This window comes from Macrosteles quadrilineatus, unplaced genomic scaffold (assembly GCF_028750875.1).
Source record: "Macrosteles quadrilineatus isolate MER2022 unplaced genomic scaffold, UCM_ALF_1.0 Scaffold_4__1_contigs__length_99947679, whole genome shotgun sequence".
NCBI lineage: Eukaryota > Metazoa > Arthropoda > Insecta > Hemiptera > Cicadellidae > Macrosteles > Macrosteles quadrilineatus.
In genome coordinates this window covers 61,568,743-61,592,755 of record NW_026542597.1, presented here as the reverse complement: position 1 = coordinate 61,592,755, position 24,013 = coordinate 61,568,743, and the positions used below count along the sequence as shown (strand labels likewise).

At 37.9% G+C, this 24,013-nt stretch overlaps 1 protein-coding gene across 1 annotated transcript in view; it reads right to left on the bottom strand.

Annotated features, from left to right (window-relative positions):
* Positions 1 to 24,013, bottom strand: part of LOC128991741 (protein trachealess-like) — a 217,135-nt gene that overhangs the window by 148,796 nt on the left and 44,326 nt on the right. Inside the window, exon 2 of the mRNA XM_054414894.1 lies at positions 20,938 to 20,970. Coding sequence (XP_054270869.1) covers positions 20,938 to 20,970 — 33 coding nt within the window. The remainder of the gene's footprint in view (positions 1 to 20,937; positions 20,971 to 24,013) is intronic.

Here is a 24,013-nt window from a genome sequence, read left to right as displayed (position 1 = left end):
TGTGGTATTCCAATTCTGTAATGAACGCAATCTTTGAGTGCGCCTTGTGCCCTTAAGATTAATTTTTACAAATTCTAAAACGTTATCGCAAAAATTACAAACTAAGACGAATCTTTTGACACCTCAAACTTAGAAATTGTCCACAAATAAGGGAGGAGAAGCGTTAAAAAAACGGCTTCACGTATTATATATATATATAATAGATAGATAGATTTATTTAATTCTTTAAACATAGTGGAATCAACATCATTGTCTAGTTCTAACAGGGTGGCTGGTCATCAGTGTGACAAAATTTTTTTGGCGTAAGTACAAAGTAAATGCAGTGTTATGATGCATATAAAAGGTTCCAAGTCCAAAAATTAGCTTCCCAAAGAACTATTTGATATTTTTCAAAAACAACTATGTTTTCAAACTTAATACAGCTATTTCTCAATTACCGGTAAATGGATTTGAGTAGACAATGTCATTTTCGTGTTCTACATTAAATTTTGAATAAGAATAATAGAAAATGACGGAGGATCAGTTGTAAAAACCCCATTGTAAATAGATTCAAAGATAAAAATTAAGATGTTTGATACAAATTTAAAAAACATTGGTCTATTGTATTTGTTCACACCCTGTATACAAGAAAGTGGCCGATTATGTTAAAAACCGCGCCATTTTATAAGCTTTCTAACCATATGCTACACTATTGAGGTTTAGATATTCTGTTGTTTGTTTTAGTGGTTTGAATACCAGAAAACAGGGTGTCTTAACATTTAAAACATAGAAAGTCGGCATGTATTAAGCAAAAGTTGTATTTTTGTTTCAGCTTGGACAGTAAAAAAGTTCCCTGTTTTCTGGTATTCAAACCACTAAAACAAACAACAGAATATCTAAACCTCAATAGTGTAGCATATGGTTAGAAAAGAAAGCTTATAAAATGGCGCAGTTTTTAACATAATCGGCCAATTTCTTGTATACAGGGTGTGAACAAATACAATAGACCAATGTTTTTTAAATTTTTATGAAACATCGTAATTTTTATCTTTGGATCTATTTACAATGGGGTTTTTACAACTGATCCTCCGTCATTTTCTATTATTCTTATTCAAAATGTAATGTAGAACACGAAAATGACATTGTCTACTCAAATCCATTTACCGGTAATTGAGAAATAGCTGTATTAAGTTTGAAAACATAGTTGTTTTTGAAAAACATAAAATAATTCTTTGGGAAGCTAATTTTTGGACTTGGAACCTTTTATATGCATCATTACACTGCATTTACTTTGTACTTACGCCAAAAAAATTTTGTAACACTGATGACCAGCCACCCTGTATGAGTAGAACACTTCTATAATTTGAGATGAATCACGACCACGTGCCTAGAAATGTGAAGGCCCAGTGTCTTGTCACCCAATTACTGGAATCCAAGAAATTCGAACGGATTAACGTAGCTTGTTTTGCATTGTTCACTCATATCCCCTGTACCTTTCCAAGTACCAACCTATTTCTGAATCTCCTTGAATTCAACAATAGGTCAAATACTTTGTTATAAACGGACCAAACAACATTCTACAATAAGTATTTCCATTATCATTTCCAGTTCCAGCTATTGATAGTATTTTCCTGAATTAACAATAAGGCTACAGTTTGTATTGTTTGAATACATTCAAGAGAAATAATTCAGTTATTTTCAATGTTCGTATCGTAAATTATATTTAAATTAAGTGTTCAAAGTTATCATTGCTATAGCCTAATTTGTATGTACAACTTAGTTTTTTTTACATAGGGTAGAAATATTATACACCTATATATATATAGTTAATATTAGTAAATTAAGTAAATACCGTAATTAATATTTCAAAGATAACTTCAATACATCAAATACATTTTAAAGGCTCAAAACATTATATTTATATATTGTTTTGGTATTTTGGAATGTTGAGTGTTCGACCTTTTTAATCTTAAAATTTGAGATTTTTAAAATTAAAAATTGACACTAGCTAAAGAATATGCTTGAAAATAAATTTGGCGCTGTTTCGTTCAGTAGTTAATTATATGGTACTTTACTTCAAAGTCCTTTTTTAAAAGTTTTGGCTAAACCTTTAAATGTTGTTAAAGACAATTAATTTTTATTAGCTCCAAAATTATTGGAGTGATTGGGCTCAAAAAGCGCCCTTACGAATTGGGCCTTTTTGGTGCGTTTTTCTGAATTGAAAATAATTTTATTGGATTCGGCAAGGCCAAATTAAGGGGGAAAGAGTGTTTAATCTAACTATACTAGTATTTAACTTTACTTGGTTAAATAAATAGTGACTAAATTTACTAAGTTGTTCATGAAAGATAGAAATAGGCTACCCCTTGTCAACCTTCGTCACACCCAAACCTAATCCTCTCCAGACGACTGCGGTCCGAGGGTCCCAGGATTAATGAGGGGTCGGCCTGGGACCCTGTGGCAACGCTCACCAAAGCAGGCAAAGGATTTTTAGGTAGATTTTGAGGCTGGGACCCTCTGACCGTCTCCCACTATTGCTGTCCCCCTCTAATTATTCCCCCCTCCCCTCAACACGTCTGATACGGGGACGCGGAAAGGTCGCCCCCGGAAACATTACCCCCCTACGTCATATTGACGTCAGAGACCGGGGGGTGATGTTTCCGGCCGCGGACACTCAATTTCAGTTGCAACATGCACTCGTCGATATGACGAGTTATTTTTGAGTTTGCGTATTAATTAGATGTTAATTAGGTTAGATGATATTCACTTATCATATACAATTACTAGATTTTCTAATTAGAATTGATGTTAACCGGATACGTTAACCCCGATCGTTTTCAAAATGCACACCCCGGAAAGGTCCCCCCCTGCCATGATCTCCCCCGGTATACCTGCTGTAGGGCTTGGGCTCGTGACCCGAGCCAGCTATTGTTCACAAGGGTAGAGACTGTCCCATATTACCACCGCTCGACTGAACTCGCAAGAATGGGAAGGATTTGGTATTATTACGCAAATGTTGTGGATATTAATATAAATACAAATTAACACTTTGATATTGTGCTTTCTCTAGACATTTCCCCTTAATTTTATACATAAAATGATGTATAAATTACTAATAGTTTTTTTTCCGTCAACGTATAAAATGTATTTGAAAAACGTAGAAATGAAATAAAATGTTTATAGTAATAGTGACAATTGAGTAAGGAATCAACTCGTATTAATATGAGCATGCTTCAACCACTCAACATCATAATACAGTACACACTTGACAAACATATTTTCACATTTCCTAATTCTTAAATTGTAAACATTGAGCAATAAATGCTGTATATAATTTTTATACATTTAAATAATTGTCTGGATTTATGGTAAAATAAATGCATTGAGATTATTCCTGATTTGATATTGGTGAAGGACTCTTTCCCGTAAAAAGAATATAGAAAGTAAATATTGTTTAGTTTCTTCGGCAATAAACAGGAAAAAGCTCACACTGTTTACGTTTGCGTTGACAGAGAAGCAAGCAACAGTGTCACATTCACTTTATTTCATGATTTCACACTGCTGATATTAAATAACTAAATTGACATTGAAGTAGTACAGTTATTCCATGAACGGTCGCCCATTGTTTTGAAAGTTACACATTTAAATCTACCTGTAGTTCGCAGAATATTAATACGTATAACTTAAAAGTTTGCAAGAGAACATAATCCTAAGTATAGTATCCACTATTCTCAGAGTATTGATTTATGGAATTCGTCTGTAATTTGCAGACTATTAATTCGTAGAGTACAACTGTATTTATAGCGGGAAGTATTTTTTGTAAAATAGCTTAGACTTCCCCACTTCAGGTATCCCTCCCAAGAATACCTGAGCCAAATACGTTTGTTTAACATAGTCAAGGAAAAGTTTAGATAGTTATTCACTAAAGTCAGTTTCATCTTTTTACCATAATTCGTACATTAACATAATTCATAATTATCAGTATTATCTAGCCTATGTACTTAATTAATTTGGAAGGGGTTAATTTGTGAACAGAACGCCTCATTGAGTTTTAAACAGATTTTGAAAATGTTAATGTAATTTGTAAAAAGTATACTCTGAAGTTGCACTAACAATAAAATCAGCTAGGCCTATAAACTTATAGGCCTACTTACACAGATTTGATTTCAGACAAATCTTGATTTTACCCAAGGGTAGAAGTATTAGAGATGTATAGTTCAAATCTACAGATTTCCTGAATACGAAGATCCGTTACGGTAGGAAAAAACAACATTTAAAATTGAAACAGTATGCGGGCAAACACCGACGATCAATATTTAAGTAAACTACTTTTTTTCTTTTTTTTTTATCACAATTTTATTTACAATCTGTTCATTTTTAGAACATTTAGCAAATACAATAACAAATTTTAATAAAACGTTAGTTAATCTCTGTCCATTGACAGAGCTAACTTAAAAATATTTCAATGAAAACATAAATATGTAAATAAACAAGGGAAAATTAAATTGTTCAAACAAAACGTGTGCTTAGATCCAAAACATGAATCCTTTTTAGCCTGTATATACTGGTGCTGTTGTCCAAGAGGTTTAGAGCCAGGTGATTAGGGTGATATTTTCAAGTTTCTTTAGATATTTTGCACTAAATTTTATTTCCTCTTCAACCGTAGGAATTCCACTGTCCTTAAAAAAACGTCAATGACAGTTTGAAACCAGCTGTTAGTTAAAACAGCACTGAAACGACTTTAAATTATTAGCGTCGGCTGCTAGACTAAAAAAATTAAACTTAAAAAAATGAAATCATGGCATTGACATTCCCTTCCTTAGAAAATTATATTTATTTCAACACAAAAATCACGAAATCGCGAAAGTGGTTGATTCAGAATCCTGAAATGAAAAAAAACTCTGTCACGTTTAAAAATATAATATATCACAATTAATTGCACACTCTAGTGGAAACCGATGAAACCCACCCATATGAATTCTTGCTTATCCGTTTACTTTTCCACTCTTTGCGTTTTTGTACATGCCAAGTCAAGTCTTAAAACATTACATTTAAAACAATTGTATTAAATCTTCCATAAATTACAAAAAACAGTGGCTCATTCATTTTCCCCGATTCCGAATATTTGTGCGCAATCTTGGCGACTTATGTTCAGTCTCCAGCATTTTGGAGGTGTCGCAATTCAGACACACCCGTTCCCATAGTCCGATTATGCTGGTTCACGAACTCGTTCTAATAAACTTATAGGTTTACACGTTTGTAACATATCTCATCAAACTCGCAGCGTTGTTTCCCGAGTTACCGCGCTCACGGTCACATATACAGGGTGTATTTATAAAGTCCCGCATGGGCTTAATATTTTCAAAACGGCAATAGATAAATCAATAAGATTTGGTACATAAACACCACACCTAAAAACAACGTTTTAAAGACTGTCAGTTTTCTGTCATATAATGGGGACATCTCGCAAGGAGTCAGAAGGAAATCTTAAATAAGAGCATAGGTTGATATTTACAGATAACCGTAGGCATATTCTACAATTTAGTAAAACGTTTTTTTTTTTTATTAAAGCCATTTTTCATTTAGGACACAAATGATTTTTCTTTTTGCTTTCTTTTTTTGTTGTGCTCTTGGTCTTTAATGTTTACCAGGTTTTTAATGATTTATTTGTTGCCAAAAACAATTTAAGAAAATATATTTAATTATTTACTTACATTATTTTTTACGTAGTTAAAATGACTAAATATTTGATTTGATAATTTGAAATATTATCAACATATTTTTCAACCTTTTCCCGTATAAGAAGGTGTCCAACACTACCAAATAGGTAAAGGTACTATAGTTCGGCCGCTAAGAAAACGACCTCCTCCAGCATTGGTTTAGCATTAGCGCACAGGTCGTTTTCTAAGCGGCCGAACTATACAGTAGCAAAATGTGTATTTATAAAAAGAAATAAAAATAAGAATAAGAAACGAAACACACAAATTTAAAGTGCGTAACACAAACAATTTATCTTTATGCTTTTTTCTTCTTTTTGTGCTCTTGATTTTGATTTTGATATATTTTATTGTTTTAAATTATATTGTAAATGAAGTTTGTACCGGTACTGTATAAATTTCTTGACACTTTGTAGAATATTAAATTGTTATTCAGTTATATTTTTGTATTTTCTTTCCATAATTAAAATGTATAGGCCTAATAGACGATTTAGTACTCATTGTGTGTATTTATTTCTCAATTTAAGTACCTGTCTTCCAAACTTTGTTACAAAATCCTAAATTTGTGTTAGCGAATTTCCCCTATAGGGAATAAGCTGTTACCGTAGTACTCATGGTAAGACCTGGACCCGGGACCGATTTACTTTTTCGTTTTGAGGTCCCTAGATGCCAAAAACACCATCCGTTCAAATTCATAAATTTGATGAAATTTGGTATAAGCGTGTAAACCTACGTTTATTCGAACGAGTTCGCGAACCAGCTTGATCGAACCAAGGGAACGGGGGTTTACGGGGGGTTTTATGGGGTAAAAATTGGGTTTTCCCATTTTTGACACTAAAAACTTAAAATTTAGCAATTTCTTTATAAACCATTTTGTAGAGCTTAAAAACAAATAATTTAGTATATTGAAGCGTTAATTATGCGCCTAATGGTTACAGAGAAAATTCCAAAAATCTGTAAATTTAAAATTTCTATGTTATACTTAGAATAAGTAAACTGTTGTAGTTTGCTTGTTTATATACATATTTTAATCAAATTTGGAAAATGCATTCATTTCATACTAAACTATTATCATTTTACAAAAAAACACCTTTTTACCCTCCCTGTTGCAGCAAACCTAAGTACTCGTTAAACTTTGATGGTTCAAAACTGGACCCAGCTGTTCCTGATCATTGGGCTTTAAATAAATGGTCCTGGCTAATGAAACAGCTGATCTTAGTCAGTATAACAAAGCTACACAGATCATTTCACACCATTCTACACTCATATTTGGGTTAAAATACGCACCTAGGTGGCGTCCCCATATCAATTGATATTGATATTGATATACATATATTGAACTAATGTTATTTAAATAGGGAATAAATGTGATATTTTTACAGAGACATTTGAGCGTAAATCCAATCAGGCAAGTGGAAATTCGCTTAGTCTGCAGGTTTGCTGTGTCGGGGGTATTTTTAATTATAATTGGCACTTTGTGATACATTAATTGGAGTATATACGAATGTTACTATCGTTTAAGCGATGTAATACAAGTTTACAGTTCAACATTTCAAATTTTGATCACATATAAAAAAATTGAACTCACGTATATTTTCCCCTTAGTAATTATGAAACATAATGTTGCTAACTTCAGTAGCAAAAAGGTTTTCTAAACATATACATCTTATAACAAAACTAATTTATTGGTATATCAACACTGATTGCAAGTCCTCTTCTCGATTTAAAGTGATTCTGATATTTTGATTATACTTTCATTATATTTTGACTCTATTCCAGTGATATGAAACTAGCCTAGGCTGTTTCTGAATAAAGGTACTTTTTGGCATAACCTTTAGAATAGTATCATTTACATATTTGTAATTACTAACAATTTATTATTTCGATAAGTTTAAGGGATTAATCCCCTAAAAGATATTATTATGTTTATTCTTATTTAATAATCTGTTTCTAATTTTCAAATTATTAATTAAATCGGGGCCAAACCTAAAGCAATGCGATTCATTTCTAATACATTTAGAAATTATTCTAATTTTAACAAATGTGTTGCTTAACAATTACCATAGGGTGTAAGGTAAGTTTACTGATGTTGATAAGTATAACTACCATTTAATGCAACAGAAAAAATGTATACTTTACGCATTATCGTTGGTTATGAATTAAGTATAAAAGAATCATTTTTTAAAGTCAATCTTTGCTCGCATTATTTAGTTGTCTTAGAAGTTCATACACATCTAAATCTACTGATTGATATTCCACCACAGCGTCTGCAATTTTCTCCTGTGGAAAAGCTGTTGTCCAAGCGACAATAATAATGAACAAGCGGCCGACCCTCAGAACAATGGACTGAGGAGGACGGGCAGCAGGTAGGCTGCCGAGCAGCCCAGCCCTACTAGGGGTAGCGTTTCAGGGGGGGACGATTCCGGGGTGTACATAGGGGATGTCTTGCCGGGGAAGACCTTTCCGTTTCTACTTGTTTGAATTAAAATTAATAACGTAATTAGTTCATATCAACTAGATTTTGATAAATTACTTGTCAAGCCCTTGGGGGGGAACGATTCCGGTCGCGGACATAGATTTTATACCAGCTGGTTGTCTGGTTTCGTGACGTCACGTTTAGCCTGGGGGGTGATGTTTCCGGGGGCGACCATTCCGGCGACCCTCTGATACCCAGTCTTATATCATCTTTGTCTGTTTGCAAGGTATGAAAATTAGTCTTGAGTCTCACACTTGGATTTTCTCCGTAGTTTGGTCCGTAGACTGGTTTGATCATACAGGGTTAGGTAAAAGTCTGGAACCCCCCAGTTAATTTTTTAATGCGTTGCAAAAAAAACCAAACTCAGCACATATTTATAACATAAAATAGTTATTTGTGCAACTAGTGAGAAAAGTGAGCAATTGACTCACTCGAGAGAAATCCTTACTCACGAGCCGTAGGCGAGTGAGGAATGGTTTCTCGAGTGAGGCGATTGTACTTTGAACTCGAGTTGCACATTATACTTTTCCTACAGTTTCCATAAAACAAATAAATTGGTGAAGAAACATAACCTATTTTTACACAGAAGTGAACTTTTAATATAACATTTAATGTGAAGTGACAAATACAACAGTACAACAGCTGACCAGCTGATTTACAGCCAGTGCTGCCAACGTATTTCGCGCGCATACGTCTTGCCTGCATGTTACGCGCTCACTATTTCGTGCCTTCACGTTGAAAATCTGGAGTGAGACAAAGTAATTAGAGTGAGACAATGTTAACATTGTCTCACTGATGAGCGAATTGGCCACTTTGCTTTCTCAAATCAGTGAGAGAACATGTACATTGTTAGGTAACTGTAGGAAAAATTGCATTTTTTTTTCAAAGTTACAACTTTGGTCCAGCCCCTAAAATGGGACATTTTGGGGGTAGCCCCAAATTTCAAATGTAAAAACCTATCATGTGACCCCTCATTTTAAAGGGTTTATCAAGAGAAATTCAATGGTGCAAACTAGAGGTCAATATCGCACCCCTAATCAAAATAGCGGCCATTTTGATTTTTCAAGATGAGCAAGCAAGATAAATTCTGGACACCCCCAGTTAACTTTAAAAATTTAACATTTTAATACTGACCAAAAGGTGAACTATCTTTTTTTATAAAGGTATGCAGAGTTTAGTTTTCCTGCTCTTACCTGTAAAAAAGTTAATAGGGGATACCGTATTTCAAAATAACTGCCATTTTGATTAGGGGTGCGATATTGACCTCTAGTTTGCAGAATTTAATTTGTCTTGAGAAACCCTTTACAATGTGGGGTCACATAATAGGTGTTTACTTTTGAAAATTTGGGACTGCCCCCAAAATACCCCATTTTGGGGGCCAGGTACAAGTTCTAACTTGAATGAAAAAGTGATTTTTTTATGTTGTAATCATGTGCCGAGTTTTGTTTTCCCACTGCCACAGGTTATAAAGTTAACTGGCGGTGTCCAGCCTGTATCTTGCTTGCTCATCTTCAATTAAAATGGCTGCCATTTTGATTAGAGGTGCGATATTGTCCTCTGGTTTGCGCTATTCTATTTATCTTGATAAACCCTTTAAAATGAGGGGTCATATGATAGTTGTTTACGTTTGAAAATCTTTGGGGCTGGGCCAATGTTGTAACTTTGATGAAAAAATGCAATTTTTTATGTTAAATTGTTTATGTTTTTTATGTTTTTATAAAAAATATGTGCTGAGTTTGGTTTTCCTACTGCAACGCATTAAAAAGTTACCTAGGGGGTTCCAGACTTTTGCCTAACCCTGTATAAGAGTGATGCATTCCAAGCCAAGTTGTAACTTAGTCATCAAGTGGTTGTTTCACAATGTAGCCGTTAGATGGAAACAATACTCAAAGTAAGAATTTTTGAACAAAAGAAAGAAAAGCTGAAAAGAAAGAATGAAAGAAAAAAACAAAAGAAAGAATGAAATGCTACGGATTAAAAATTACAAAAAAAACCAAATGTACAACAATATGCAAATAGAAAGTAATGGAGACACAAATTCACGTTTTTCCTCACAAATACATATCATTAAACATTTTTTTCCTATTGATCGATGTTCAAGCTACTCACGAATACAAGCAGACAGTTTGCAAAGCTACACCAAAATAAAGACAGGTGAACTGGACAACTGTCAACACCTCGAGTCTATATGTTGACCGAGCTAGTAATGGTATTAGCCTAGAGTGAACGGATTAGAGCCAATCAAATGTCAATGACCGTCCTAGATAAGATACAAGAGAGCAACATCGTGCTAGAACCAAACTTGCATATATCTGACTAGCACTGTTTGTAGGGCAATGTTTGTATTTATCATAATGCTGCATCTGTCTCTCGTCATGATATATTACATCTCATGTCAACATAAATTAAAAGGAACTCATATAAACGAAAAGTTATAGAATGAAAGTTTCTTAATTCAGATATGCTTGGAGAGAAGATTCCGCATATACCACTTTACTTAAACAAATTGCAAAGCTGTAGTAGCCTAACTGTAGTATTTAGGCCGAATCTATATACATGTAACCCAAATATATACCTTAATTTGTTTTATAAATGATTGACCGACTAAAATAATGCTGGTAGATGTTATTCATTATAAATAATCAACAATCATGATTTAACTAACACCTCTTCACCAACGATTACACAAGATCTTATATCGAATCAACAAAATATAAATAATATATCTCATCCAAACGTTAAGAAATAGGGTGTGAAATATCTACGCCTCCACCCACTATACGTTACCATCGGACAAACCCATTCGTAAATTATCGTAAAATCACACATCCGAATCCGGTATAATCAAGCCGTTCGATCGATTCGAGCAAGTTATTAAAACGTTGGCGGTGTCGAAAACAGGGTTCACGGCCTGAGGTCGGGATCCCTGCAGTGAGGTACCGGTCTTTGGTCAGTGGTCTCTGACACTACTAATCTATAGGTCGGTTAATCTCACATAGTTAGCACTTAGCACCTAGCAACCTCCGCCTACACCTCTGTACCTATCACACAACAGTGAGGTGCCGGTCTTTGGTCAGTGGTCTCTGACACTACTAATCTATAGGTCGGTTAATCTCACATAGTTAGCACTTAGCAACTAGCAACCTCCGCCTACACCTCTGTACCTATCACACAACAGTGAGGTACCGGTCTTTGGTCAGTGGTCTCTGACACTACTAATCTATAGGTCGGTTAATCTCACATAGTTAGCACTTAGCGCCTAGCAACCTCCGCCTACACCTCTGTACCTATCACACAACAGCGAGGTGCCGGTCTTTGGTCAGTGGTCTCTGACACTACTAATCTATAGGTCGGTTAATCTCACATAGTTAGCACTTAGCACCTAGCAACCTCCGCCTACACCTCTGTACCTATCACACAACAGTGAGGTGCCGGTCTTTGGTCAGTGGTCTTTGACACTACTAATCTATAGGTAGGTTAATCTCACATAGTTAGCACTTAGCACCTAGCAACCTCCGCCTACACCTCTGTACCTATCACACAACAGTGAGGTACTGGTCTTTGGTCAGTGGTCTCTGACACTACTAATCTATAGGTCGGTTAATCTCACATAGTTAGCACTTAGCACCTAGCAACCTCCGCCTACACCTCTGTACCTATCACACAACAGCGAGGTGCCGGTCTTTGGTCAGTGGTCTCTGACACTACTAATCTATAGGTCGGTTAATCTCACATAGTTAGCACTTAGCACCTAGCAACCTCCGCCTACACCTCTGTACCTATCACACAACAGTGAGGTACTGGTCTTTGGTCAGTGGTCTCTGACACTACTAATCTATAGGTCGGTTAATCTCACATAGTTAGCACTTAGCGCCTAGCAACCTCCGCCTACACCTCTGTACCTATCACACAACAGCGAGGTGCCGGTCTTTGGTCAGTGGTCTCTGACACTACTAATCTATAGGTCGGTTAATCTCACATAGTTAGCACTTAGCACCTAGCAACCTCCGCCTACACCTCTGTACCTATCACACAACAGTGAGGTACTGGTCTTTGGTCAGTGGTCTCTGACACTACTAATCTATAGGTCGGTTAATCTCACATAGTTAGCACTTAGCACCTAGCAACCTCCGCCTACACCTCTGTACCTATCACACAACAGTGAGGTGCCGGTCTTTGGTCAGTGGTCTCTGACACTACTAATCTATAGGTCGGTTAATCTCACATAGTTAGCACTTAGCAACTAGCAACCTCCGCCTACACCTCTGTACCTATCACACAACAGTGAGGTACCGGTCTTTGGTCAGTGGTCTCTGACACTACTAATCTATAGGTCGGTTAATCTCACATAGTTAGCACTTAGCGCCTAGCAACCTCCGCCTACACCTCTGTACCTATCACACAACAGCGAGGTGCCGGTCTTTGGTCAGTGGTCTCTGACACTACTAATCTATAGGTCGGTTAATCTCACATAGTTAGCACTTAGCACCTAGCAACCTCCGCCTACACCTCTGTACCTATCACACAACAGTGAGGTACTGGTCTTTGGTCAGTGGTCTCTGACACTACTAATCTATAGGTCGGTTAATCTCACATAGTTAGCACTTAGCACCTAGCAACCTCCGCCTACACCTCTGTACCTATCACACAACAGCGAGGTGCCGGTCTTTGGTCAGTGGTCTCTGACACTACTAATCTATAGGTCGGTTAATCTCACATAGTTAGCACTTAGCACCTAGCAACCTCCGCCTACACCTCTGTACCTATCACACAACAGCGAGGTGCCGGTCTTTGGTCAGTGGTCTCTGACACTACTAATCTATAGGTCGGTTAATCTCACATAGTTAGCACTTAGCACCTAGCAACCTCCGCCTACACCTCTGTACCTATCACACAACAGTGAGGTACTGGTCTTTGGTCAGTGGTCTCTGACACTACTAATCTATAGGTCGGTTAATCTCACATAGTTAGCACTTAGCGCCTAGCAACCTCCGCCTACACCTCTGTACCTATCACACAACAGCGAGGTGCCGGTCTTTGGTCAGTGGTCTCTGACACTACTAATCTATAGGTCGGTTAATCTCACATAGTTAGCACTTAGCACCTAGCAACCTCCGCCTACACCTCTGTACCTATCACACAACAGTGAGGTACTGGTCTTTGGTCAGTGGTCTCTGACACTACTAATCTATAGGTCGGTTAATCTCACATAGTTAGCACTTAGCGCCTAGCAACCTCCGCCTACACCTCTGTACCTATCACACAACAGCGAGGTGCCGGTCTTTGGTCAGTGGTCTCTGACACTACTAATCTATAGGTCGGTTAATCTCACATAGTTAGCACTTAGCACCTAGCAACCTCCGCCTACACCTCTGTACCTATCACACAACAGTGAGGTACCGGTCTTTGGTCAGTGGTCTTTGACACTACTAATCTATAGGTAGGTTAATCTCACATAGTTAGCACTTAGCGCCTAGCAACCTCCGCCTACACCTCTGTACCTATCACACAACAGTGAGGTGCTGGTCTTTGGTCAGTGGTCTCTGACACTACTAATCTATAGGTCGGTTAATCTCACATAGTTAGCAGTTAGCGCCTAGCAACCTCCGCCTACACCTCTGTACACCTTAACAACCTCATGTAGATGGAACTATTTAACACGAATCTTACGTGATAGTAACCTAGTGATTATGAAAACTGGTCCAGTTGAAACCAACTGACGCAGTTGAAAGATTAGAAGGATATTTAAGAACTTCTATGCACTAACCACTAACCAGCCTTATGAGGTTCCCGGTGACAATCTCATTGTCCTGAACTATAAGTGAGTAGTTCATCTGCTCCGCACTACATTATGTTCTCGAGCAATGACAAAGGTGCTGGCGTGTGGACAGTTGTAATTGTTATGCTAAACGTCCCATGCTCTGGTAGCAATACACCTCCCCGTACACGCCATCTCGCTGACCGTACGGTAGCACCGTAAACATCCACAGTCTCAGCAACGGTTTACGGTTACAGTCACGATGCAACACGCTCACCGTATTTATGACTCAATTCGACACTCGCGTTGCATGCAGACTTGTAGCAGGACGTGTGTGGAGTTGCAATAACACTTGATTGTGTTCGATTGAGATGAATTTGAGGAAATAACATAGTTAATTTGTGCAATAAACCTAAACTGATAACTATGAAAGAGGCAGCCAACAAAAGAGATGAAGAGGGGCAGTGAAGATCCAACGCTCCTGGAGTCTTATGAAGTAATATAAAATAGGACAAGAAAATAGTTACATATGTTTTGGTAGTTTGAGTTCACAAATTCTTCTGATGAAAACAAATATGTCGAGTAATAGGCCTACCTTATTGACACAAATAAGTTCTCTAGCCCATTTTAAAGTAGTCAGTCAAATTGGATGTGTGCTGATTTTTTTTTATTTTCTTAACCAGTTGTTATAAGTTTAGCAAATCAGAAATAAAATTTATTATTTCTCACTATTGTATCGCTTAGCAAAACAAGTAGCCCGTCAGCTCACCCTAGCGTGGCCACATGCTAATACGAAGACACCTTCCGTTTAGTTTATTAACAGACAACATCTTGTATACAAATTTATTCAGTCGCGGTTGTTTTTCAGGCCCACGTGTGTAATTAACATCCCTAATTGCCATAATACCACCTAAGTGGTGAATTTCAAGTGACAGATTGGCTTTTAACACCGCCATAAACTGGTGATTGCTCTCGTAGGGTTTGGACGGTTTCGCCCGAGGCGTCACTGTGAATATAACGCCTTGATGAAGTCAATGTATAACCTGAAACCCCTTATTTAATCTGAGTTGTGGCTAATCTATGTAAACAGGAGAATTTGTTTAGGTATTTTGATTTATGTCTTCAACCTAATTAAAATATTCCCTTGATTAAAATATTCTAAAGAGTAGCTATTGCTGATTTTAGGTTAGGTTAGATCCAAACATTGAACGAAATGGGAAACGCTGCACCAGCTGATCGTAGTCGTAATATCCTAAAGTGTTGCCAACTTAGTTTCAAAGGTACACGTGTTACTTATATAATAAAAGCACGCTGTTTTGTGTTGTTTGGTTGGAATGCTAGTGTGTGCCAAAGTAAAAACTGCGCCAAAGTAAGGCTTTCTGTACTACATGTGTGCAAGGAAGCCCACTTTGTCGGGTGACTGTAGGAAAAGTATTGTTTGTGTAGCGAAAGTGTTCTTTATGTCAGGAAAAGTCAGCTGATCACCATCTGTTCTTGGTGTATGGAAATTGACGATTTTCGAAAATTTCAGCCGTATGGAAATGGGCTATTTTCAAATACAAAGTGATGAAAAGGAATTTTACAGCAATGGTTATCAAAGAAAATGAAACACATATTGTGTATTTAACCTCTACAATCCAAGTTTAATCATGCAAATACGTCACCATGTATCGTTAATCGGCGCAATAAGTCAAACAAGATTGTCTAGTCATAACAGATCAACCCCAGGGGAGAGGATGCTAATCATCATCCCCTCTACACAAGTCTCATCTCAACTCAATCTTTTCATATTGCTTACACACCCCCTTTATTAATCCGTTTTAAGAAGCAACAGCTGGTTACATTAGTATGCACCCCTGTATCGTCTGACTTCTCACCTTAGGCGTCATCTTCGCACTTTCCAGGCAAAACTCATTAATCAAACACTCTGGTGGAGTTTGTTTGCGATGGTTGTGATTTTAAGATGAATTTTAATAGTTGATGTTGTTTGAGTTGTGCTCTGTTCACACTTGCACCTTCACAAAGTGTGTGTACTGGATTCGTTTAGCTAAACTGCACTTCCCTAACAATGATTTAATTCGTGACGATTGTATAGTAAGTGAATATCAGAATGAGTGTTCATAGGAGTAATATTGATTTCTGTATATGATATTTTTTTTTTGTATAAACGTGTTTTCGAGTCGAGATGTGTCTTGTCAAAAAACTTGCTTTAGAATTATTAGTAGTCTCAAAACTTCAAAAATCCATTTCCATATGATTGCGTTCAGGCTATCAGAAACTTGTCTCAGAAAAGCGTTGTCTACCAACAGATTTACATTTTACCGTCAGCACTTCCCTACTACTGTACACGAATCCCAGTCGGGGCCCTCGAGACATCAACCGAATCGTGCCGTCGCAGAACGAAAATTCCGCAGAATCAGGTCTAGAAAGTGGACGCTCAATCAATGAGATGTTTTTTCACTGAGCCCAGAATGACTGTGATGTGATGTCGCAGCGTGTGCCGAGCATTAACATTCTGTCTGTCACATCCACATCGCCGAAACCGTTGAATCCGTGACGGAACGCCGCTCTTGCTGCGGCACGTACCACCTTTGTCCGGCACCACGTGCTAAATTACATCCCAATTGGTTATTTCTCGCGGTTTAGTGGACAGCTGTCCAAGTCTGAGGAGGCTTGTAATCTGGAGGGAAACTGGCGGAGATTTTGTCCGGTTGATCGGGAATCGCGAATCACCGAAGTTAAAGTAGATTTTTTTTACTTTTGGAAATTTAAATTATTAAATTTGACCTATGAAACTTAATCGCATAAACTAATACGATTTCCTTTTGTTGAGCCTAAAAACAAGGTCAGAGCTTAGTTTTATAAAAACTGCATTCTCTCATTCAATGCTAACAAGTTCCATGTTCTATTTAACACTTTTGTGTTTCGTGCTGTGAAAACACTCAACAATATTCCCAATGGTTAAATTCATTGTATGCTGAAAATGATTTAGGTGCGGGTCAAAGATTTACAAAGTTCACAATGCAATAGAGTAAAAGGTGAACCACCTACATAATAATGTACATAAGGCCTAGGTAGACGTTGGACGTTTTTAACTTGGAATGCTTTTGGATAGAGATCTAAAACTACAACATTGATTTAATTTGTATAAAGTTTCTCTCCTGGGCCTAACACTTTAGAAAATAATACTGAGTCCTTTTATTTGCCAAGAACAGCGTCATTCCAACTAGTAGAACTTTGGTGTCGTAGATGATGTTTCTATATGATCAAAAGTATATTGTTGGAAAAAACTCTACAAACTGACTTGAGCTGTAGATGTAGAAGTGATGAATATTTCAACCAATTATTTTTTCAACACTCAAGAACACTCCTGAGCAAGAACACTACTGTCATTACCGCCTTTTCCTCAGCACTCATCAGCATGTAGAACGACGCAGAGGCAATAAAGATCCCCAGTATCTGGAAGCGATCAACAATCGATATCTGCAAGCGTAATGCTCGTCAAGTAATGCAGCTGTAGAATGTGAGCCTCCTGTTACGGATCTCTAATTAAGATTACTCGGCCACAAGTCTCCTTATACAGTGACTGTAGACTGACCCGACGGCCTCCAGGCTGGTCAAATGTGCCAAGGTAGATCTGCTCATCCTTTTGTTCCACGGATACTTCAGTTTAACTGCCATCGCAACTAGACTTGCAGAAATCCATCAAGCGTGTGTGGCAAATCTACAAGGACTTTCCTGGATATTTGATAGACTGCATGTTCACCTCATAATACCACCAAGTCATTTAATAAGATCTTGAGTAGGATCCAGCCATGTTTATCTAGTCCATTTATTGATGGTACTTGTATTGGCGAGTACCGTATGAAAACGTTGACGCTAAATTCCTACGGCGCTTACCTTAAGGAACACAAGAAATGCCCCTGACATTTGCATACACAAATTAAAAAGAATGATTTAAGTGAAACAGCGGCCGTATTTTAAATTCAAGTGTTTTAAGTCAAGTGGTAAAGGAAAATCAACAAAATCTACAAAAACAACAATTATTCGATTATGAAGGGTCGACTGTACAAAAATCACGCACAATTACCAAGCTCATTAAAGTCGGTGATGGTGTCTGACAGCACCACTAGTTAGGGGTTGGTGACCTGCTACAGCCCTGTACAGTCTACAGTCGGTACCAAGCACCGTCACAATTACAAAGCTCATTAGAGTCTGTGATGGTGACTTACAGTACCACTAGCAGGGGATGGTGATCCGCTACAGCCCTCTACAGTCTACAGTCGGTACCAAGCACCGTCACAATTACCAAGCTCATTAGAGTCTGTGATGGTGACTTACAGTACCACTAGCAGGGGATGGTGATCCGCTACATCCCTCTACAGTCTACAGTCGGTACCAAGCACCGTCACAATTACAATGCTCATTAGAGTCGGTGATGGTGACTTACAGCGTCGCTAGCAGGGGATGGTGACCTGCTACAGCCCTCTACAGTCTACAGTCGGTACCAAGCACCGTCACAATTACCAAGCTCATTAGAGTCGGTGATGGTAACTGACAGCACCGCTAGCAGGGGATGGTGACCTGCTACAGCCCTCTACAGTCTACAGTCGGTACCAAGCACCGTCACAATTACCAAGCTCATTAGAGTCTGTGATGGTGACTTACAGTACCACTAGCAGGGGATGGTGATCCGCTACAGCCCTCTACAGTCTACAGTCGGTACCAAGCACCGTCACAATTACAATGCTCATTAGAGTCTGTGATGGTGACTTACAGCGTCGCTAGCAGGGGATGGTGATCCGCTACAGCCCTCTACAGTCTACAGTCGGTACCAAGCACCGTCACAATTACCAAGCTCATTAGAGTCTGTGATGGTGACTTACAGTACCACTAGCAGGGGATGGTGATCCGCTACATCCCTCTACAGTCTACAGTCGGTACCAAGCACCGTCACAATTACAATGCTCATTAGAGTCGGTGATGGTGACTTACAGCGTCGCTAGCAGGGGATGGTGACCTGCTACAGCCCTCTACAGTCTACAGTCGGTACCAAGCACCGTCACAATTACCAAGCTCATTAGAGTCGGTGATGGTAACTGACAGCACCGCTAGCAGGGGATGGTGACCTGCTACAGCCCTCTACAGTCTACAGTCGGTACCAAGCACCGTCACAATTACCAAGCTCATTAGAGTCTGTGATGGTGACTTACAGTACCACTAGCAGGGGATGGTGATCCGCTACATCCCTCTACAGTCTACAGTCGGTACCAAGCACCGTCACAATTACAATGCTCATTAGAGTCGGTGATGGTGACTTACAGCGTCGCTAGCAGGGGATGGTGACCTGCTACAGCCCTCTACAGGCTACAGTCGGTACCAAGCACCGTCACAATTACCAAGCTCATTAGAGTCGGTGATGGTAACTGACAGCACCGCTAGCAGGGGATGGTGACCTGCTACAGCCCTCTACAGTCTACAGTCGGTACCAAGCACCGTCACAATTACCAAGCTCATTAGAGTCGGTGATGGTGACTTACAGCGTCGTTTACAGGGGATGGTGACCTGCTACAGCCCTCTACAGTCTACAGTCGGTACCAAGCACCGTCACAACTACCAAGCTCATTAGAGTCGGTGATAATGACTGACAGCACCGCTAGCAGGGGATGGTGACCCACTACAGCCCTCTACAGTCTACAGTCGGTACCAAGCACCGTCACAATTACCAAGCTCATTAGAGTCGGTGATGGTGACTGACAGCACCGCTAGCAGGGGATGGTGACCCACTACAGCCCTCTACAGTCTACAGTCGGTACCAAGCACCGTCACAATTACCAAGCTCATTAGAGTCGGTGATGGTGACTGACAGCGCCGCCGGTTTTTGTCTTCTATCCATTGTCCGAGCCTCCGCCTTATCTGGCCTCCGCATAAATTAGCCCCCGCCACCAACTACAAATAATAAATCCATCTTGCGTTCGCTATTTCCACGCCGAGTGCGGAGGTTTTCTTACAATCGTGCATTCCGCTATTTTTGTTGGCGATGCGCTGTAGGTTTCACTTAATTGGTATTTGGTTTTTATTCAGCCCTTTGCGGCTGCATTACTTGAGTTTGAAAGGTGTGTTTTTGTGCGATTTAACTCTTTGTTCATATTGGTTCATATTTTGAAGTTGATTGTGGCCATTTGTTTAACAATATAGGTTTTGGGATTGTTCCTACTGTTTAGCAGTGATGTAAGCCAAGTCAACCCTGTAAAATATTAACGAAGTTAAGTCCGATTCTGTTACTTTTCTTAAGGTACAACTGATTTTAGCGAAATGATAAACTATCATTGATTGAAACACTGTAGACGTCTTTTCACTTTAATAAGCAAAATTTGTTAATATTTTAGGTAGTTGGCTGTGTGGATTTACTCCTTTAAAAAGGTTAACAAAGTTTGAAAATGTGTATCAAATATACCATTTTTAGTTAGTTTAGTGTAGTGATGCTAATTATTGTTACCAATGTTCAGCAACGCAGTTTTAACTCCATTGAATCAACACAGACACCACTACAATGATTTAAAATAATACAGTTACCAAACAGCTCCTAGATATACAAACTGTTATGGTTATAAATATAAGTAATGCCTGTAAAAGGTTAACAAAATCTAAAATTCCATATTCTATCTACCGATTAATTGGTGGTTTACTTAATATCGCGAACCTTTTTACCTTCCTCAAAACAGTAAAATGCACTCCGCACAAACTCGACAAACTTCTTCAAATACACCTCGGCGAGATACACCACAATGACGTCATCGTCAAGATTAATTCGTTAATCAGTTGTCGTCTGGGAAGTGAACCAGACGGTAATCATTCTATTAGGCTCAGCCTACACGCGCCAAGCCAGTGGCTAGTGGCTAGTGGCTACACAACTGACTCTATTAGCATGCTATCTCTGGATCTCCAATGCAATCTGCAATCTTACAGACAAGATGCAAGTTTACAATGCAATTGTTGCAACTCACCTGTCCGACCAGCACAGGGCCTCCTCACGATACCTGAGAACAGACAAATTGCCAATCAATGTTTCTGGTTTGAAAATAACTCCTTAGCAGAGAAGAATAGTTTTCACAAAGTTCTTATTGAAAATTTGCTTGGGTTCAAAATAGTGCGTCTAGCCTAAATGAGGAATATAATCGTAAAGAATTAGGTTTTTTTTTTACTTGACATCAAAATAAAACCTAGAGGATGAAATTAATATATTTCGATAACCTGCTTAAACACTCCTCACTTCAAACATAATCGAAAACTGCAGGGTTAAAATTTTACTATAAATGGCTTGTAATAACTAAACATTTTGATTGTTTTGTTTTAGGTAAGTCCATAACAGCAAAATTTGTTACGTATATTTACCTAAATCGGGTTATAGTAAAACATACGCTTCATTAGTTTTTATATTATATTATATAAAGCTAGATTGGGTAGTAACAATGTAAATTTATTTCTGAAAACTCATTCTCAGCTTACAATATTGTAAACGTTTTTAAGTATGGCAACAAAAGATTTGATTATTCTGATCAGGGTCTTCCTGCGCCAAGAAATATTCACTCCCGTCAGAAGAGTTCTCTTGTTTCACCATTGGGCCACCAGATTCATGGTTGTCAACTACCTGGTATTCCATAGCTGATTCATATTCACTATTCACGTCTTGGTTTTCAGTGACTTGACGTAAGTTTGCAATGTGATCATGACTTTCAACTGTTTTATGATAATCTGAAAGAGCTTTCTCAACTTTGATGGAGCGTTTCAAAATAGCATTGTCAAACTTCCCTAAAGTGTTCAAAAGTTTCTCTCTCTGAACTAAAGATTGGTCTTTTTCAACTTTAATTGGCACGTTCAAGATATTTTCTACAAGAGGTGCTCTTCTAGTACGCGCTTTGTCTATCATAGTATTCTTCACGAGTCTGCGTCCTCTTCTTCCAGGAGATCTTCCTTGTCCTCTTTTTCCAGGAGATCTTTTGTATCCTCTTATTCCAGAAGATCTTTTGCGTCTTCTAGCCTCCACTAATTCAGCTTCGTCTACTTTAACACATCTTTGTCTCGTGTGTCTGCGGGTTCTTCGTCGTTTAGGTGTTGCAGCCATACTTTTATTCTTGTTTGTTTTGGTCTTTCTTCTTCTATCAGTTGTAGCTATTCTCGCCTTACTCGAGCAAGGACACTTTGGTTTCCCCTCTTTGCCTTTTCCTTCCTTTCTTGGACGTCTTCTTCGAGAAGAATGCTCGATTTGAGGACTCTTTTTGCCACCCAGAGGATAATACCTCTTCCTGCCCATCCTGACCAATCCCCGGTACTCAGCTAATTTCAAACTCTTAGCAATCGTTTTAGGAGCTACATTTCGCCCCAATTCCGTGAGGAACTTACTGATATCACATATCGTAGCCCCCTTCTTACTTCTTACTCTAACTGCAACCAGGATATCTTCTGCGTAACTACTCCTTTTCCTCTTAGACCTATCGCACATGATATTAATGTTGACGAAGTACAGAGATTTTTTCTGACGACTTGGATTTAATTTATAGTGTTATGTTGTAACTAAGGAGACTACAGACATTTTTTTATTGTGTTTTGTATATATTTTGTGCATAGAAATTAGACACTCGTAAAACCAATATTTAACAGATTAATTGTAGGTCTAGCCTCACTTTATTTCATTAATATGTAATATTGCCTATTCATTCATATTCCGTGTATCGCAGATAAGGCTACCAATGCCAAGTCCATGCATTTGATGTAGCCTGTTTATACTCAAAGTCTAACCACGACCTATTTATAGCTCATACATAATAAACACGACCCATCTATCATGGCCCGTGCATACTACATGTGACCTATTTATAGCCTGTGTATATAGGACAACACTGGTGCCTGTGTGGAAGGGAGCCAATCTCTTAAAGTGGTTTGATTTTCTAGATGAATTATAGCATCCTCTTCATCAGTGCCACTTGCTTGGTCCTGTCTTCTCTGTGCTGCGCACACCTTCACTGTTTAAATGCGTTTTTAAACACTAAAATAATGCAGTGGATAAATTATAGGTATAATGATCAAAGCGTTTCTTAATCTGGTAAAACTTTTGGAAGTGACTTTAACTAATTATGTTTCGTATAGTGTCGTTTGTTCGGTCAGTATGGTGATATTAATATCGATATCTAAATGATTCAATCGTCTAAATAATATTAAAATTCTTGACTTTTTATTTTCCACACCTAGTTTTATATTGTTTACAATTTTTTATCATTTATCATTTTATCATTTTAACACCTTTGTCTCTCAATTCATTGCTATGTTTGTAAGCAGTCATTGTTATTGGTATTTATAAAAAAAAATTGCTGCCCTTATTCATTTGTATTTCGTATATTTATAGCTTGTAATTGCTTGTCCAACAACCGCTGTTGTAGTTCGTCTACAAATTGGCTAGGGCCGTAGAAATAAATTAAATTACATATAGGATAATTTATTCTATTAATCTACATTCCACAATCTAATTAGATGATTAGTTATCTTAAAAAATTGTAGCTTGCGGATATAATTTCCTTGGGTGTTGTCATTTATGCTTAGGACAATCAAACGACATTCAGCTTTGGAATCAGAATTGAATTAGCCAATACTAGGTTTTAAAGTTAATAGTTTTAGTAATAACAGGAACACGAATTCAGACAAATTTTAGACTACAGGTTGTAACTTTACTTACCAAAAAGGAGTATGCAATTACAAATTACTCTTTCCACTATTATTTTAATGCGACCACGTCGTTTTGTACGATTGACGCGTATGTGAATATATTTGTTACGGTTGGTTACAACGATTGTTCCCCCTCCAGCTGTTTAATTGTTGATCACGTGATTACATTAGAACCAATCAGCGTTCACCTCACACACGTGACCACTAATGATCCGTTGACATTTCAGTGATTTCCCTGTGTTTGGAACGTGTTTGGAAATTGAATATTTTATCGTTACGCTCAAGCAATTTTCAGAATTCACGTTTAAATTTACAATTATTCATTTCAATTATTTAGGTTATGATAGTTTTGATAGTTAATTG